This window comes from Electrona antarctica (genome assembly GCF_951216825.1).
Source record: "Electrona antarctica genome assembly, chromosome: 22".
NCBI classification, from domain to species: domain Eukaryota; kingdom Metazoa; phylum Chordata; class Actinopteri; order Myctophiformes; family Myctophidae; genus Electrona; species Electrona antarctica.
Genome location: NC_136805.1, coordinates 8216263 through 8236453, shown reverse-complemented (window position 1 = coordinate 8236453; position 20191 = coordinate 8216263). Strand labels below are relative to the sequence as shown.

The following is a 20191-nucleotide window of genomic DNA, read 5'->3' as shown; positions in this document are numbered from 1 at the left end:
CAGACCCCACCTGTATCACCCAGTGTTCTGGTACAGACCCCACCTGTATCACCCAGTGTTCTGGTACAGACCCCACCTGTATCACCCAGTGTTCTGGTACAGACCCCCCCTGTATCACCCAGTGTTCTGGTACAGACCCCACCTGTATCACCCAGTGTTCTGGTACAGACCCCACCTGTATCACCCAGTGTTCTGGTACAGACCCCACCTGTATCACCCAGTGTTCTGGTACAGACCCCACCTGTATCACCCAGTGTTCTGGTACAGACCCCACCTGTATCACCCAGTGTTCTGGTACAGACCCCCCAAGGAAGACTCAGTCACTCCCAACAAGAATTCTCATATTTTATTTTATTATTGTCGACTAAATCTGAGCTTACAGGAAGACCGTTGTATTGTAAAGACAGAACTGGTTACGAGTTCTAGTGCTGTGTTCATCTACTCACTAAAAACTCCACTAAAACCATGGTGCTTCAAAATGTCACTGGACAGAGAGAGAGACACACACAACTCCATTACATGGCTTGCAACACAATACGTCATGGCTGAGTAGACGGCAGTAGCTCACTCAGATGTTCTAAGGGAGGCAGGGTGGAGTTAGCCTGGGTTCCAGCCTGAATCACTGCGTTCCGTGAATCTTTTTATTCAGGGCTGGAACCTAGCCTAGGGTGGAGTCTCCTGTCCCCAGTTCTGGCTTTGTTGTGACTGTCCTCTCTCCTTCAGGTGACAAGGCAGTGGTTGCCAAACCTGAACTCTGGAAAGCTACTGTGTAGACGTGTTTCCAGCCTAATGGCAATTCCTTTTTTTTAAAGTATAAATTAGGTTACAATTAATCTGGGGAAGTCTTAAAGACAGAGGTGTTCATTTGAAGGGACCGAGGAATCCCACAGGGTATAGGCTGCCGCTCAGACAAAATTAAACATTTGGTCTTCCTTCTTTTTCTTTCACCTCATGAAACCATTGAATCTGGCATGCCCCAGCACTAGAAACTGAGATGTCTACACAGCATGTAACTGGACCAGAACCAAGGTCGACAAGGACCCATTGTGAGAAAGGGGACACAGCACTGTGTACAGTGTTTGTATCGAGACTGCCCCCCATTGTTCCGAGTCAGAATGCTGTCGATGAGGTCAGAGATTGTCACAAGATGTAGTAATTTGCACACGTGTTCAGTGATCTGGGGCCGCTTTGTGAATATGATCCAAATGGTATTGGTAAGGAGTTTGAGTGACCCTCGTCCTGGGCCCGAGAGAGAGAAAGAGAGCATTCTGCTCAGAGATCAAGCCTTTGTTGTATGACAAATATAGCCAATCTACACTATCTTTGCTGCACAACACCAGGTGTAAATGTGTATAAATGAAGCATATAATAATAGGTCTAGGCTATTTTTTGAGAATCTTCCAACTACAACGACATGCCCAAAATAGGGACACCAGTGCACCACACACCAGGGTTAATGTGGTTAAGTCGATCAGTGTTGTCAAGCCACTGCGCTTTACAAGCTAAAGAAACATTTTCCTGACAGCTACTCTACGTCTACGGTATGAGGTATTGTACTACAGCTTGTGACAGAAAAAACTATGAACAAATTCTCACAATTAGAGCTTTAGCACATACACATTCATGCAGCTATTGTCTGGAAGTTGCAATGCACAAAATGCCCATTCCACGCATGTTCCAAAGCTCCTGGCTTTTTTTTCTTGTTTATAGGCTACTGCTACTCCATAAGTCAAAGAAAGGAAGCATTTCCTTTTTTTCTTTTTCTGATATTTAACTTGGCAACAAAGCGAGAAAATCTGCTCTAGATTTTCACTCTACAACAGATTTGGCAATTTCGAAGCAATGATTTCTCATAAAATATACAACCATATCCATCCCTGTAATTTAAAACAACGCCTCTCATTGTATGTTTTCCATGCGTAGCCTACATCCTTTTCTCCATTTCTAACTTTTGGGAGATGGATACACAACATTAATAGCATACAAATACAATACACTGAATAAAAACTAATTATTGTTCCAATTCGTAGCCCTAGGGTGTCTCAAGAGATCATAACAGCAATATTCACTCTGGGACATAATGCAATAAATTGTGCTACAGCAAAATCACACAATACAACATTTTACGTTTTCTTTTTTTGTCTTTTCATTTTTGTATAGCCAGTTCAAATTCCCATAGATATGTTTTAGCTACTTGTCATGCAATTTATAAAAAATGTGACTAGTGTGTACATGTTCACTGGATTTCTTTTCCTTTCTTTTTAGATCAAATTGAAAATGCTAAATGAGCATTTGTTTGTGTCCTCTCTTTTCAGACAATAGTTTCATTATAACATTCAAAAAGAAAAGAGAAAACCATACCGTGTAGAAAATAAGTCTTTTTTTCAACCATGGAATAGATATGTTTGTGTTTGTTAAGCCTAATTTGTTTGTCTGTCGCAACGACAAGGTCGTGCAGCAACAATAGCCGACCTACACGATCACGAGGTGTCACATCATCCACACCGTACTGTGAGCTTGTTAGTTGGCTATTTCCGACATGCAAAAACCGCTGTGCGATGAAATATGAATCAGGCTTTAGAACCCATTTTGGGCGGGAACCCCTTTTGTGTTAGCATTATGTTATGCTTTAGCTATTGAAAAATAGCAGATCTACAAGCTCATAGCGCGCCACCGAGTGGCGCGCTACGAGCTTGTAGGTCTGCTATTTTTGAAAAATCGAAGAACGACTGACATAGAAACATAGCTTTTTCAGAAAACTGTCAGGATGTAGAAGACATTTTTAGAATCTGATCTCAGGTCAAAATGGTTTAAAGAACTGGTTATAAACAAAGAGATCCTGAGCTTTTCCTCAGTCTGGTCAGAGGCTCAGGGACATCTTTGTTTGCAACCAGTAGCAGGGAAGATAAATCTCCCCAGTACATTGATCACAATGAATACTTCACGCCATGCCATCTGTTTGCCTTGATCTCTCCAGCTTTGATATGTACATCTCTAGAGTCAATATGTACAGCAGCAAAACAAAATGTGTTGCACAAACAAATGGATTTGGCACAGGTGTGCCCCAAAACCACGCTGAACAGAAACAAAAGGTACTTTATAAAAACCAATAGAGGAAAAAAAAGTGTATGGATGTTTCTCTTTTCTCTTTCTCCCAATAAATATAAATGATGACAAATCTTGAACATAAAATAATTCTGCGTAAGCATCTTTTTGGGTTCATACATACAGAACACATAGTGAGGTACATACATACATACACACATTTCACATTTTGTAACACATTAAACATTATAACCATCATTCACTTGTTTTTTTATTTATTTTTATTTGACATGGTATTTCCGTATATTTTAGTCAACTTCAAAAATACAAATCAATAGCTCTGCTCTGTGTCCCTTGGCTTCATCGAAAAAAAACAACACCCAGCCACATATACTGCAAATAATTGAAATAATTCAGACAGTTTCTGTTTTGCTTCTTTTTTTTTGAATTTTTTGCTGAAAATATTGCTTTAAGAAATACATTTTGGTCTTCTTTTCAGACGTTTGTTTGTAACGTTGATCTCTGACGGAAGCCATTGTGAAGCTTTAGTCTGTTTTCATGTCGATTCGTTCGGACGCCTCTTTGATTGAACGGGTCATTAAATGACGGCCCCGTTCAACAGAAAACGTCAAAAATGTCACTACTGCTGCTGTTGCATTAGGGCACCTCCTCCTCCGACTGATATGAAGATCATGTGCACTCCATGAAGCAATATGCAGACCAATACTGCCTCGCTGTGTCACTGTGGTCGAATATTCTTCAATTCACCTGCCGTACCAACAGGATACACATAATGTATCCATTGTTTATTTATGTTTATACGTGGGTCTATTTGTGTATTGTGTGTGTGTGTATGTGTGTGTGTGTGTGTGTGTGTGTGTGTGTGTGTGTGTGTGACATGACTTATGTGACATGTGGGTGTGTGTGTGTGTGTGTGTGTGTGTGTGTGTGTGTGTGTGTGTGTGTGTGTGTGTGTGTGACATGCATGTCCATGTGGCGTAAGTGAACGGTACAAAAGTGTGCGTCTGCGTTGTCCGTGCCAACGGCGGGCGAGACGCTGGTCCGGCGGTACTCTACTCTACTCTCACACACAGATCTCTATGGGCGTGGTGACCAGCATCCGGCCCCCGGGGGAGTTGTTCTCTCTCCGCTCGTAGCTGTTAGTGGACGACACGGAGCTGTTGGTGGACACCGACACAAAATGGTGGCCCCCGCCGCCCGGACCGTCCATCATCCCTCCCTTGTTGGCCGCTCCCGTCCCTCTCTCCCTGTCGACCACCCCGCCGGGGGACATGGGCGACAGAGTCTGCTGCTTCATCCTCTCCGCCAGCTGCTCCGACTCGTCCTCCTCGCCCGACGAAGACGACGAGGTGGTCCCGTCCGCCTCGCCCCTGATGCCCCCTCCTCCTCCTCCTCCCCCGCCGCCGCCGCCCCTCTCCCGCTCCCGCTCCCGGTCGGCGGCGGCGGCGCTCACCACCGCCGCGTTGTTCCCGTTGTGGTTGTTGTTGTTCTCGCGCTCGGCGCCGTCCAGCATCCAGGTGTGGCTGAAGTAGCCGAAGACCTCCTTGACGGAGCAGCGGCGGTCCTGCTCCACGGCCAGCAGCCGGCGGAACATGCGCAGCGCCTGCTCGGTGAAGCGGCGCCACTGCGACGGCACGGCGGCCGTGCGCCGCCGCTGCCAGCGCACAAACTCCTGGTAGAAGGAGTCGGACGGCAGTGCCTTCTCCCACGGGAAGTTGCCCGTCAGCATGCAGAAGAGCAGCACGCCGAACGCCCACACGTCAGTGCTGTAGTCCACGCAGAAGCCCTCGTGGCGCGACACGTCGCACAGCTCGGGCGCCGTGTACGGGATGGTGCCGCTCACCTGCGGGGGAGGGAGGGAAGGAAGGAAGGAAGGAAGTGACGCGCGTCCATTAGTTTGGAGACCCAGCGTATGCTATTTTGCTTTGTTAGAAACACTAGGGCGACCACATACCCAACATCTTCTGATATAACGGAGAAATGTTGAGCCTCTTCCCTACAAGACAATTGAGATTTTGAGTGTATGCTGGGTTTTTAGTTGATATTGAGCAATTCTATCGGCTAAATATGTTTTTCTATAATGGACATATTAACCACTTAAATCCCAGATACTTTGTTGCACGTCAAATAGTGAAAATAGCAGTTGTACAATCTTGAAGATCTGCTATTTTCAAATTGTCAAATATTTTTTTGCCGAATGTCTATATCCATTTTTGCCAAATGTTCACCCATTATGACATGCCCAGAGGAGGGATGCTAGGGTTTATGTGGTTAAACTGTATGGCAGGGCGGGGCGATATTGCACTAAATTAAATACATCTTTAACAAAACAACTTCTACATGGATAATGTGGTGATTTTTGGGGATGATACTTGGTGCTATCAGAAGATTTACACATTCATTAGCAAAAGGTGGATATGATGATCAAACATGTAGAGGCATTCATTGTTCATTTCAATCAGCAAGAACAGTCTAATATGTTAAGACAATATTAACACTTGACTTTAATACAGCCTTTAAGACCAAGAAAAGACAACATTTAGATTATATTGCGATATTATGGTAAGCAAAATCTCAGACAATATCTGGTCTCTCATACCATAATATCGAATATATTGACATATCGGCCAGCTCTATTGTATGGCAAAGATGATAAAACAGCAAGCAAGATGGCTACTGTCTATGCAATGTACAGCTAAACATCCTAATGTCATCAGTTGCGTCACTGACCCTTTTGACCGGGGAGCCTGCGCGGCGGGTCATGCCAAAGTCAGACAGCTTGACCTTGCGGCACTCCCTGTCAAAGATGAGAATGTTCTCAGGCTTGATGTCTCGGTGGACAAGCTTCTTTGTGTGCAGGTAGTCCAGCGCGATGGCTACCTGGTGCACACATCGCTTTGCCACCGCCTCAGGAAGGCCCACCTGAAGGAGAGGAGAGGAGAGGAGAGGAGAGGAGAGGAGGGGAGGGGAGGGGAGGGGAGAGGAGAGAAGAGAAGAGAAGAGAAGAGAAGAGAAGAGAAGAGAAGAGAAGAGAAGAGAAGAGAAGAGAAGAGAAGAGAAGAGAAGAGAAGAGAAGAGAAGGAGAAGGAGAAGGAGGAAGAGAAGAGAGACACCGGGAGAGGACTGAGTGAGCATGTGGGCCCCCAAATTACTGGCAAAACACAAAGATGTCAATGATCATAATTATAAATGTTAATATTATAAATGAATTAATGCAAGAAAAGGGTCATTGTATTCATGGTATACTAGGTTGCCATCAATCAATCCATTGATCATTAAATTAAACATGCTCTGAAAATGTATCACCCATCTGACTTTTTTCCCCCTTTTTGTCTTTTTTCCCCTCACTTTTCGCCCTCTTCATTGTACCTTCTTATTTCCTCTCAGATGCAAATTTTTTAACCCATTTTGACCTGAGATCAGATTCTAAAAATGTCTTCTACATCCTGACAGTTTTCTGAAAAAGCTATGTTTCTATGTCAGTGGTTCTTCGATTTTTCAAAAATAGCAGACCTACAAGTTCATGAGCTTGTAGATCTGCTATTTTTCAATAGCTAAAGCATAACATAATGCTAACACCAAAAGGGGTTCCCGCCCAGAATGGGTTGGGGGTTGGGTGGGAGGGTTTGTGTTTGGCTTTCTATCACTGACATACTGTACCTTCAATAAGAATTATGTGACGGTGTAGTGGACTATTGCTCAAACTCTCAGCACTGAGTTTACAACCGAAAATCACTACGAGACCATGGGCTATAGTCCATTGTCTCGAATGATTTTCACCTTTTTTTCAAATCCTCAAAAATGATGAAAAACGGCATGCTATAGTATGCCGTCCGTGACCATGGGCTATAGTCCATTGTCTCGAGTGATTTTCACCTTTTTTCAAATCCTCAAAAATGATGAAAAACGGCATGCTATAGTATGCCGTCCGAGATGGGCTATAGCCCATGGTCAAAAATGATGAAAAACGAGGATTTGAAAAAAAGACGAAAATCACCCCGAGACCATGGGCTATAGTCCATGGTCTCGGAGTGATTTTCGTCTTTTTTTTTCAAATCCTCAAAAATGATGAAAAATGGCATGCTATAGTATGCCGTCCGTGACCATGGGCTATAGTCCATTGTCTCGAGTGATTTTCACCTTTTTTCAAATCCTCAAAAATGATGAAAAACGGCATGCTATAGTATGCCGTCCGAGATGGGCTATAGCCCATGGTCAAAAATGATGAAAAACGAGGATTTGAAAAAAAGACGAAAATCACTCCAAGACCATGGGCTATAGTCCATTGTCTCGAGTGATTTTCGTCTTTTTTTCAAATCCTCAAAAATGTAGAAAAACGGCATGCTATAGTATGCCGTCCGTGACCATGGGCTATAGTCCATTGTCTCGAGTGATTTTCGTCTTTTTTTCAAATCCTCAAAAATGATGAAAAACGGCATGCTATAGTATGCCGTCCGAGATGGGCTATAGCCCATGGTCAAAAATGATGAAAAACGAGGATTTGAAAAAAAGACGAAAATCACCCGAGACCATGGGCTATAGTCCATTGTCTCGAGTGATTTTCGTCTTTTTTTCAAATCCTCAAAAATGATGAAAAACGGCATGCTATAGTATGCCGTCCGAGATGGGCTATAGCCCATGGTCAAAAATGATGAAAAACGAGGATTTGAAAAAAAGACGAAAATCACCCCGAGACCATGGGCACTCCGAGTCCATGGTCTCGGAGTGATTTTCGTCTTTTTTTCAAATCCTCAAAAATGATGAAAAATGGCATGCTATAGTATGCCGTCCGTGACCATGGGCTATAGTCCATTGTCTCGAGTGATTTTCGTCTTTTTTTCAAATCCTCAAAAATGATGAAAAACGGCATGCTATAGTATGCCGTCCGAGATGGGCTATAGCCCATGGTCAAAAATGATGAAAAACGAGGATTTGAAAAAAAGACGAAAATCAGAATATAAAAAAAATAATATATTTCCCTAGATTTTAAAGACCTTTTTTTTGTATTGTTGTATGTTATAAACCTTTATGTTTTACCAATTATTTGGGGGGGGCACTTTAAATATCCCCACGGCCCACCAGTGGACCCCAGCCCACAGATTGAGAACCAGTGGCAACTGGACTCCCTCATTTATTGGTGTGTCGCCCCGGTTGCGTCCCTAACATTTTAACTTCACAAAAACGAATGGACCTATAACCTCACAAACCAAACTTCAAAACCCTGTCCACCTGGGCGAAACACAGGGAAAAGAGACTCTCCCGTTTAACATGAACAAAACACATGAAACTAATGAAGCGCACCTGTGGAGGAATGATGTCGAAGAGGTCCCCTGCCAGAGCGTACTCCTGTGCAAAGACGTAGTACTCGTCCGTCTCAAAGGCAATGCCGAACATGTTGATGATGAAGGGACAGGGGGACAGGTACAGGGAGATGCTGTACTCTCTCACAAACGACTTCAGCTTCGTGCTCTTCTTCTTCAGAAACTTCAGCGCCATCTTTGTGCCTGCCAGTGGAATCGGGGAGAATGAAGCCACATCATAGAGGTCAAGAAGAGGTGAGTGTGTGTCTCTACATCATCGAGGTCAAGAAGAGGTGAGTGTGTGTCTCTACATCATAGAGGTGAAGAAGAGGTGAGTGTGTGTCTCTACATCATAGAGGTGAAGAAGAGGTGAGTGTGTGTCTCTACATCATAGAGGTGAAGAAGAGGTGAGTGTGTGTCTCTTCTGTTTTATTATCGCTGAGAGGATATCGTTGCTGTCGGCCAGAAACCTTGTATCTCCATGTTTAAAATGTTTGTTTTTTTTCTAAATGAATGCCCTACTTCATCACAATAGTACCATTAAACATATAGCTACACCTGGCCTACAGGGGGCACTGCTCCATGGATTACACCTCAGTAATGGCCGCACCCAGGGCACCCCTCTGTGGATTCGTCTATAGATAATACAAATGGAACTATTTGGACTTACAAGGTTTCCACTCTCAGAATAAAACACTCTGGAAGAACCGTTTTTCAGTCCCCCATGAGGAAAACTAGTTTTTATGCTAAATAAAGATGTTTTATTCATAGAGAAAATGTCCTTAACACAAAAGAAATAATGACAGCTAAACTAATACTAAGCATTTTCACAACATAAAAACCAAGCTAAATTAGCAAACGAAAAAGGAATGAATACTAACTGAAATTTAAAACTAAAACAAAACTAAAATGTAAAACTAAATGAAAAGTGCAAAACTATAACAACCTTTGATTGATTGATTGATTGATTGATTGAATAGTTTTATTAGACAGAAATGTAAAAACAGGAACAGTCTACACAACAGGCTACAGTCAAACACTTTAGGCCTGACGTCGAAATTTAAAAAATGACTTCTTAATTATGAAAGATTTCTGAAAAACCTCCAATATTTCATGTCAAGGACCCCAAAAATGATCTGTATTTGGCCGCCGACCCCCATCTGAAAATATGTTGTTCCAGTGATCTCCCAGAAGCAAAGATTTGAGTTAAAAACGTTCGCTCTGAAAGAATATACAGCATAGTCAATGATTTGCACCACATTTTCACGATTTTTCAAAAATAGCAGATCTACAAGCTCATAGCGCGGCACCGAGTGCCGCGCTATGAGCTTGTAGATCTGCTATTTTTCAATAGCTAAAGTATAACATAATGCTTAAAACACCAACAGGGGTTCCCGCCCAAAATGGGTTAACCTAAAAGGCATATACTGTAGCACCCTTGCGGTCTTGTTTCCATTTAGGCCCTATATATGGTAGATAGGTGCATGTGTGTTCCCTCACCTCGGATCTTATGGATGACCAGGTCTACCTTGCCATAGGTGCCCTTGCCCAGCTCCCTGATGACCTCATAGTACTTGTTGACCTCTAGCCGCTCCAGGTTCTGCGCCGCGATGAACTGCAGCTCGTCCAGGATGTCCATGTTGGCGCGGGACACCAGCGGAGAGGAGGAGCTCATTGCTTTTGGGGGGGGTGCGCTGGTTAGCAGGGGGACGCACTGGGAAACACACACCGAGGGGAGGGCTGGAGCTCAGGCAGAACGAGCTCAGCAGCTAACAGCTGGTGTCACTGCAGAGAGAATAAACACAAAGAGGAACGTTATTATAGCTAAATTAAATATGAGAGGATGTTCTGTACTCTGTATAATGTTATAGCTGAATTAAATATTATGAGAGGATGTTCTGTACTCTGTATAATGTCATAGTTTGAGCAACTATACAACTGCTGTTTGTAAATGAGCTGAGCACAAATACGAAACTCCAGAGTCCAAAAACAGACCTACTTTATATTAGGGATATTAGATACTCGGATAGATATACTGTCTATGTGTAAATATTTAGATAAATTGCTGTTTTTTTTATCAATTTATCTCTCTTCCCGTTGCCCCCCTCCCCCTTCTTCTTCTTCTTCTTCTTCCCTTTTTTTCAAGGAAAGAATGAGTGAGCTTTCACAAAAATGAATTCCACCTCTGTTTTACGACCAATAAAGTTGATTCTGATCATTTTCAATCACTGACCGCCACCACTGACTCCAGCGCTGCAACTCCATCTGCTGCCAGATACAGCGGGATCTTTTATTTTGAAGTCCCTAAAATTCACCCCAAAATGAACCGGAACAAAAATCGCCTAAAGGTAATCTGGCGGTTGTATTTTTAAAAGTCATCAAAAGCGGTAATATTGTAACTGCAAGGTATAGCGACGATTCGCTACCTCGCGAATCAATCTGAGCCTCAAATCAGAGAAAAAAGGGTTTTAAGATCACTGATATCCACCGAGACCATTCTGAATCAATACAAATATAAAAAGACATCGAAAGACGATCTAGGCACCGAGCGCCATTGGAAAGAAGACGTCAAAAGACAATCTTTACTTGGCGGCGAGTGAGTTAAGACTACAAGTAGTGTAACCCACAGGGTCATTGAGGAGGGGATACCAAATGGACCATCACAGGTCAGAGTTATGGGGGTGCCTGAGAACCACTGCTGTAACCCACAGGGTCATTGAGGAGGGGATACCAAATGGACCATCACAGGTCAGAGTTATGGGGGTGCCTGAGAACCACTGCTGTAACCCACAGGGTCACTGAGGAGGGGATACCAAATGGACCATCACAGGTCAGAGTTATGGGGGTGCCTGAGAACCACTGCTGTAACCCACAGGGTCATTGAGGAGGGGATACCAAATGGACCATCACAGGTCAGAGTTATGGGGGTGCCTGAGAACCACTGCTGTAACCCACAGGGTCATTGAGGAGGGGATACCAAATGGACCATCACAGGTCAGAGTTATGGGGGTGCCTGAGAACCACTGCTGTAACCCACAGGGTCATTGAGGAGGGGATACCAAATGGACCATCACAGGTCAGAGTTATGGGGGTGCCTGAGAACCACTGCTGTAACCCACAGGGTCATTGAGGAGGGGATACCAAATGGACCATCACAGGTCAGAGTTATGGGGGTGCCTGAGAACCACTGCTGTAACCCACGGGGTCATTGAGGAGGGGATACCAAATGGACCGTCAAAAGGTCGGAGTTATGGGGGTGCCTGAGAACCACTGCTGTAACTCACAGGGTCATTGAGGAGGGGATACCAAATGGACCATCACAGGTCAGAGTTATGGGGGTGCCTGAGAACCACTGCTGTAACCCACAGGCTTCCAAATTTCAACCCTGCCCGTCACGCTTTTTCGTCACACTTTTGTCACACTTTTTCGTCACACTTGAAAGCACTTCGGCAATAGTAAGCACTTGAAAGCACTTTGGCCCGTCAGTACTTAAATAGAAAAAGTCACAGGGAAGACAAAATGTCAACAAGAAAACCGTTAAAGGTACAGTAGGCACACTTGTTTGTCTGTGTACTGCCGCTGCCTGGCATTGTCTGTGTTTTGATCTGGGCACTCATTTGAGGATTATTGAACCATTGCTGTTGTTTTGGGGCCCAAAGACTCGGCGGCAATGAACCACACTTACGTGTTTTTATGGAATTGGAGGCTGATGATGTGATTGTGAGCCTTTGGTGTTGTGACAGTCTGGCTGTTGTATTGGGTGGCAAGTGACAACGCACTCGGGACATGTGTTTTCCTCTCCTCTGCCCCCCCCCCCCCCATCCCTCTGCCCCCCCCTCCCTCGGCCCCTCCCTTTCACAGAATGCTTGAGCTGCTTGAGCTGAGCTCTGACAGAATGTTGTGCACTCTGCAGAGCACTCTAATATATTCAAACAAAACATTCAAACACTATATATATATAGTGTATCAGTTATACCCTATATAATTATTAATTAGTAATTATATACAGGATATAATTGCTATTGTCCATAAATCCCTCAATTATCAAGAGCTTGAACTCTTTTTAAAGTTGTGTTACAGTTTTACAATGTTAGACATCCCAAGGTAAGCCATTCCATCATTTCACTCCACTGACAGATTCAAATTCAGTTCCCTTCTCAATTCATACCTCCCCTCCCTATCCTTGAACTATTCCTGTATATTTCCAGGTGTTAGTTTATTCCTTGCCTTATAAATCATTTGTGCAATTTTAAATTCAACTAGATCTAGAAATGTGTTTGTACTGTATGTTCGCCTCACATCGTAGATATGCTATTTTGACAGAATAGGGATGCTGGGGTTCAAGTGTTTAATCGACAAGTGAAATGTCATGATCGTGACAGCCCCTAACAAATGAGTATATTATCCCAGTACAGTAGAATGTGACTGCTCAGTGTAAATGGCTCCGTTACAGCGGTGACCGCAGTTAGACTTGGGGCGAGGACTGCAGATACTGCTGATGCAATCTACTGTAACCGAGAGCTAGTAAGACAATTAATAATAGCATTCATATTTTTTTAAAAAAGAAAAAATGGCCATGGGCAGATTTTTGCTTTTAAACCTTGAAAGCTTAAATTGTGATACAGATACATAAGAACTTATACTACTGTAGGCTACAGTACTGAACACAAACAATTGATTGATTCATTAAAATGGGGCCCACCCCTCTGACCACTTAACACGGCAGTCATTCGGTTAGTAGGTGAAGTTGAACGAGGCAAATCAGTGGATTGTGTTGTTTAGGAGTCGGACAGGTCCGAACCCCTTTTGGTGTTTTAAACATTATGTTATAATTTAGCTATTGAAAAATAGCAGATCTACAAGCTCATAGCGCGCCACCGAGTGGCGCGCTATGAACTTGTAGGTCTGCTATTTTTGAAAAATCGTAAAAATGTGCCACAAATCTTTGAATATATATACTTTCAAAGTGAATGTTTTTAACTCAGGTCTAAATGGGTTGCTCAGCAGATCTGCAAAGCTCACTGCACACTGCACTGATATCCCAGCTCCATCACTGTGGACCACCACATTCAGGGACGTGCACACATAGACATCAAAGGGGGGCTTCAGCCCCTGCCCTTTTACAACGTCTGTAAAACAACTGCCCTTTCCAGACCACGAATGCAGCACTTGCTACGGTGAAAGAAATGCAAATACCACTCCTTTCCATGCCATACCTGAAGGCTAGCCTGGCGCAGCCACACTTCACCCGCCCCTATTGCATATGCATACGCCCCGAGGCGGATTAGCCCAGCGCAGTGGTATATTATCGCAACGCGAGGCTACCTGAAGGCAGCATTCAGGAGAATTGCTTTTTCCCCGTTATAGTCTCCAGAACTTGAACACAGCATTTTGCATTGAACATCTCCACTAGCTAAAGAGTGCTGGGTTGCGCCCCGAAAATAGCTGATCTACAAGCTCACAGCGACGTGTTGTGAGCTTTTAGATATGCTATTTTCCCTATTTTTGTCCAAAAGTGCCCTCTTACGGGATTTCAGCACCGAGTTGATGCACCGATAATATCTCCACTTACGTGACATGTAACATCTCCACTAAAAGGACATGTAATACTTCCACGTACGTGACATGTAACATCTCACACATCATGTAAACAGGATGACGGGATGTGAAACGAAGGAGTGTGAATTCTCTTATGTTTTCAAGGTCACCCGTGGACAAGATGCTCCAGCTCAGTGGTTCAAGGTCACCCGTGGACAAGATGCTCCAGCTCAGTGGTTCTTAACCTGTGGACAAGATGCTCCAGCTCAGTGGTTCTAAGATGCTCCAGCTCAGTGGTTCTAAGATGCTCCAGCTCAGTGGTTCTAAGATGCTCCAGCTCAGTGGTTCTAAGATGCTCCAGCTCAGTGGTTCTTAACCTTTCCTGGATCATTCAGGACACTCCTCACGGCTGCACCCAATGGCCCCTTAATCCGTTATTGGCCCGTGTTCGGGGGAGGGAAGCCGGGCGGACTGCACGTAATCCTATGGGCTAGGGCGGCACCTGTCAGTAGGGAGTGTTGGGTGGGAAGAGTATGGTGAAGGCTTTACATCCTCCGGTTGGGGCTCCTCACTGGTAGGTGAGTCAGTACTGACATAAATATATTGTTGGCTTCCTTCTGTCTCATAAGACAATGGAGTACCTGTATGTGCCAGGGATTAGTCTGTTGTTGGGTTACAGCACCTGCTGTACAGTCTGATGCTTTTTTAAATATTTTTATATTATCATTAGAATTGTAGTGTTTTTGCAATCATTTGGGGGCCCACTTGTAATACCCTCACGGCCCACCAATGTGCCCTGGTCTGCAGGTTGAGAATCTGAATCATTTGATTGGATACAGCAGTTTATTTTTTCTCCGTTTTTTTTTTGGCTTTTGTGCCTTTATTGATAGTTACAGTGAAGACGGACAGGGAATAGGGAGGGAGAGAGGGGGAGAGACATGCAGCAAAGGTTGTCATGAACGGGACTCGAACACACAACGCGCTCTCTCTCAACCTGCTCCACAGGTACATGAGCCATGGGTGATGATGACCCCAGACCCCCAAGCTCAGCTTCTTCTATCCCCCGAGTCCATTCTCCTGTCACATGCTGTGAATGCTGGACCCTTGAGCCTGCCCTAAATCCCTGACCACTGCACTACACCAGAATGCTAATGCTGTGTGCAGTACTACACATCCAATGCTGAGTGAGAAGATGGCAGCCAGGAGAATGAGGCTGGTCGGTGGAGGATGGAGAGATGACCAGAGACACTGCATCACTTATACAACTGATGTCAAGTATAGAAGACGGCTTGTGTTGTACAGTATGCTGTGTATACTAATGTGATTCTGGTGTACTAGTAGGCTACTATTACTATCATTTTGGGACCCAATGACTGGGTGGCAAGCTGGCAATGAAACATGCTGAGTAACAGTCTGTTTGTGGCTCTGGAATTGAATGCTGATGTGAATTACAGTTTGTATGTTGTGTGTGTTGTATCTGAAGGCATGTGAGTTGTACCAGGGAACAGTACATGTGTGTGTCACTGTGGCTCTTGATCACTTCAATAATCCTGACTGAATTTGCTATTTCCTTTTGGGCTTTGACATAACATCAATGATTCTAAATGTTAATTTTCAAATGAAGACAAATAGATAAATAGTTATGTGTGGTGTGTTGTGGTTGCTGAGTGAGTTATTGTGACACGGTGGCTGTATTGGTTCATGACTGGCATGTTGGCAAAGAATGTCTCTATGTAGGCCAGGGGTGCCCACACTTTCTAGACTTGAGAGCTACTTTCAAAATGACCAGCTCAACCAGATCTACCCACCAAAAATATATACATATATTATCCCATTGTTGAAAATACAAATGCACTTCTTTTCCTTTTTTCCGTTTGTGCGAACATTTTTGAAAACACGGTAGTCCTGTTGCATTGTGGGTTTGCGCTGCCCTTTTTGATGTCGATCAATCAAGTGCAGTCACCTTAATGTGTGGCAGATGCCAAAAATAGTTTATTATTTATTTTTAATTGTATATTTTTAGGGGCCATGTCATGTGTTCTACCTGCACAGCCTGTGTGATCTACTGGTAGATCACAATCTACCTTGTGGGCACCCCTGTACTATAGCATGCCGTTTTCCACCATTTTTGAGGATTTGAAAAAAAGACGAAAATCACTCCGAGACGATGGGCTATAGCCCATGGTCTCGGACGGCATACTATAGCATTTTCGTCTTTCTTTCAAATCCTCGTTTTTCATCATTTTTGACCATGAGCTATAGCCCATATCGGATGGCATACTATAGCATGCCGTTTTTCATAATTTTTGAGGATTTGAAAAACAGACGAAAACGAGGATTTGAAAAAAAGACGAAAATCACTCCGAGACGATGGGCTATAGCCCATGGTCTCGAACGGCATACTATAGCATGCCGTTTTCCATCATTTTTGAGGATTTGAAAAAAAGACGAAAATGACTCCGAGACGATGGGCTATAGCCCATGGTCTCGGAGTGATTTTTGTCTTTTTTTCAAATCCTCGTTTTTCATCATTTTTGACCATGAGCTATAGCTCATATCGGACGGCATACTATAGCATGCCGTTTTCCATCATTTTTGAGGATTTGAAAAAAAGACGAAAACGAGGATTTGAAAAAAAGACGAAAATCACTCCGAGGCGATGGGCTATAGCCCATGGTCTCGAACGGCATACTATAGCATGCCGTTTTCCATCATTTTTGAGGATTTGAAAAAAAGACGAAAACGAGGATTTGAAAAAAAGACGAAAATCACTCCGAGACCATGGGCTATAGCCCATGGTCTCGGACGGCATACTATAGCATTTTCGTCTTTCTTTCAAATCCTCGTTTTTCATCATTTTTGACCATGAGCTATAGCCCATATCGGACGGCATACTATAGCATGCCGTTTTTCATCATTTTTGAGGATTTGAAAAAAAGACGAAAATCACTCCGAGACGATGGGCTATAGCCCATGGTCTCGAACGGCATACTATAGCATGCCGTTTTCCATCATTTTTGTGGATTTGAAAAAAAGACGAAAATGACTCCGAGACGATGGGCTATAGCCCATGGTCTCGGAGTGATTTTTGTCTTTTTTTCAAATCCTCGTTTTTCATCATTTTTGACCATGGGCATTTTTGACATGTCATGTGTTCTACCTGCACAGCCTGTGTGATCTACTGGTAGATCACAATCTACCTTGTGGGCACCCCTGATGTAGGCCCTTTCTTTCTTTCTTTCTTTCTTTCTTTCTTTCTTTGGGTGTCCCATTTGGTCCAGGTAAATATACTTAAATAGTTGATGCATTCAAATGTGGCTGTATATCCAACAAACATGTTGATGTGCCTTTGAAAGCTATTTAAGTTAAACCATGGAATGGTGCATGAAGTTGAACTATTGTGGCAGGTGGGTATGATGGACAGGTATGATGGACCCACCCGACACAATAGTGGTGGTCCCCAGGCAGGTTGCTCTTAGTCAGGATGGTGGTCCCTGGGTTGCTCTTAGTCAGGATGGTGGTCCCTGGGTTGCTCTTAGTCAGGATGGTGGTCCCCAGGTTGCTCTTAGTCAGGATGGTGGTCCCCGGGTTGCTCTTAGTCAGGATGGTGGTCCCCAGGTTGCTCTTAGTCAGGATAGTGGTCCCCAGGTTGCTCTTAGTCAGGATGGTGGTCCCCAGGTTGCTCTTAGTCAGGATGGTGGTCCCCAGGTTGCTCTTAGTCAGGATGGTGGTCCCTGGGTCAAAATCAGATGAAAACCCCTGGATACAGACTAGTATAGCTAGGCACGCAATGACGTGCAGTGCTGCTGCACAGCGTGACAAGTCCTGAAGAAACCAAGTGAAATGTGAATATATCCAGTGAAAAGAAAAACGCATTCTAAATGTTAGTAGCTCAGAGGCATGACAGAGCAGGGTGCTGAATCACACGCTCACGCCAGCCAATAAAGACACACACACACACGTACGCACACACACACACACACACACACACACACACACACACACATGTACGCACCCACACACACACACACGCACACGCGCACACACACACACACACACACACACGCACAAACGTTAAACCAATAATAACAACTCTACAGAATGCAATCCTTGCTCCCATGTGATTATTTCAAGTGATGGTTCAGTATTTTCCCTCTAAAAAGCAAGGCCTGCCAAGTCCTTAACCATTCCTCACACTTTAGATCTGTACATGTGCGGAAAGGAAAAGAAATGTGAGCTTACACGCACGCACGCATGCACGGCACGCACGCACACACGCAGGCACGCATGCACGCATGAACACAACACGGTTACATAAATACAGGGAGGCTGTATTGGTCTCAGAACTAAAGGTGAATCTGCCAACTCACAAAAAAACCCACTTGGCATTAATATCTGTATCTATCTATCTATCTATCTATCGATCTATCTATCTATCTATCGATCTATCGATCTATCGATCTATCGGTCTGTCTGTCTGTCTGTCTGACTAAAACCCACTTGGCATTAATATCTCTATCTATCTATCTATCTATCTATCTATCTATCTATCTATCTATCTATCTATCTATCTATCTATCGATCTATCGATCTATCGGTCTGTCTGTCTGTCTGTCTGACTAAAACCCACTTGGCATTAATATCTCTATCTATCTATCTATCTATCTATCTATCTATCTATCTATCTATCTATCGATCTATCGATCTATCGGTCTATCGGTCTGTCTGTCTGTCTGTCTGTCTGTCTGTCTGTCTGTCTGACATGATACTGACATGATACTGACCATGCTTTTTGATTGTATGACCTACGGTTCAACAGCTATAGGGCAAAATGTGAAGCTGCCTGTTATAGCGCCACCATGCTGCGATGCTGCGTTCATGATAAAGGCATTTTGTTCCAAATGGGCCAATCGGGATGGAATAGGAAGAATCTGACAGATCCATCTTCATCACATGACTGTGTGCTGATTTGCATGATGTTTGGACAAAATCTGTAAGAGTAGTATCAGAAAATGTGTTTTGCAAAGATTGGCCTCCTGGTGGCACTAGGCTATAACAAGCCAATTTGGGGCAGAACCTGGTTCTGCTTTGTTCTCCAGGCAGTGTGTGTGTGTGTGTGTGTGTGTGTGTGTGTGTGTGTGTGTGTGTGTGTGTGTGTGTGTGTGTGTGTGTGTGTGTGTGTGTGTGTGTGTGTGTGTGTGTGTGTGTGTGTGTGTGTGTGTGTGTGTGTGTGTGTGTGTGTGTGTGTGTGTGTGTGTGTTGTTGACAAAAGCCCCTTCAACCTACCCTTTTCTCCTTTAAATTAAATGGCCATTGAGAATGCATTGGGCTCTTAAAAAACTGAGTTTTTAAACTGTGAATCAAGTTTATAGGTTAAAGTATATGAAGCAACAGCGCAGTGCAAATTGTAAGTTTTAAAAGTTAAATAACAAAACTACAAAATATTTCAAAATTAAAAGTTCAAGCATACGTAAACTGTAGGCTATTATAAAAATTGTGAATGGAGTAGGCCTATCTGGGTTTTTCTTTCTTTTTCAGGTACCAAAATTTTCCTTTGACCTGTTTTGCCAGCTAAACAACAAAAGCACTAAAAGACAAATGTGGGAACAGTAAAGTTACATAATGTAGCTTTAGCTTTAAATGCTATAGTATTTCAACTTAATTGTAGGCTACACTTCTTGAGTAAGCTACACTTCTTTAGTAAAATCTGCTGAGGGATGGTATAGTGGTCTAATGGTCAGACTCTCAGCATTCTGAGTGTAGAGATTCCCTGTTCAAATCCCATTCCTCATATAGTTCAATGCTGTTGCAGTATTTCAACTTCCCTTTACTAACTGAAGGCTAACATACAAAAGAACGCTTCAACAGTAATAAGAGACATTTGCAGAGGGACTGCATGATGGTGTAGTCGTCTAATGAACGGACTCTCATCACAGATCTTTCATGTTCAATTCCCAGTCCTCTTCATTGCTTTTCAATTTTACCTAACTGAACGTTAAAATACAAAAGAACGCTTCAACAGTAATAAGAGATATTTGCAGAGGGACTGCATGATGGTGTTGAAGCGTTCCTTTGTATTTTAGCCTTCGGTTAGGTAAACTTTATTATTTGATCCCTGAAATCCAACATCATAGAAGAAGAACACATTTATCCACAGTCACAAGGGGGCGCTCTGTAGTAGTCTGTAGTACCAAGACGATCTGACGACGAAGAAAGAAGAAAAGTAACGAGTGTGTTTTCTGGTCCTGTTGATTGAGCTGAGCAGGACCTAGAAACTGGCTCCTGCT

The 20191-nt window shown here is 43.5% G+C and overlaps 1 protein-coding gene across 1 annotated transcript; it reads right to left on the bottom strand.

Annotated features, from left to right (window-relative positions):
- Positions 1-4129: 4129 nt before the first annotated feature.
- On the bottom strand, positions 4130-10041 carry bsk146 (brain specific kinase 146; the record flags this gene model as incomplete). Its single annotated transcript, XM_079492155.1, has 4 exons — positions 4130-4909; positions 5797-5988; positions 8368-8570; positions 9867-10041. 4 exons carry the CDS (start codon positions 10039-10041, stop codon positions 4130-4132), a joined length of 1350 nt encoding a protein of 449 aa, XP_079348281.1.
- Between the last annotated feature and the right edge of the window lie 10150 nt (positions 10042-20191).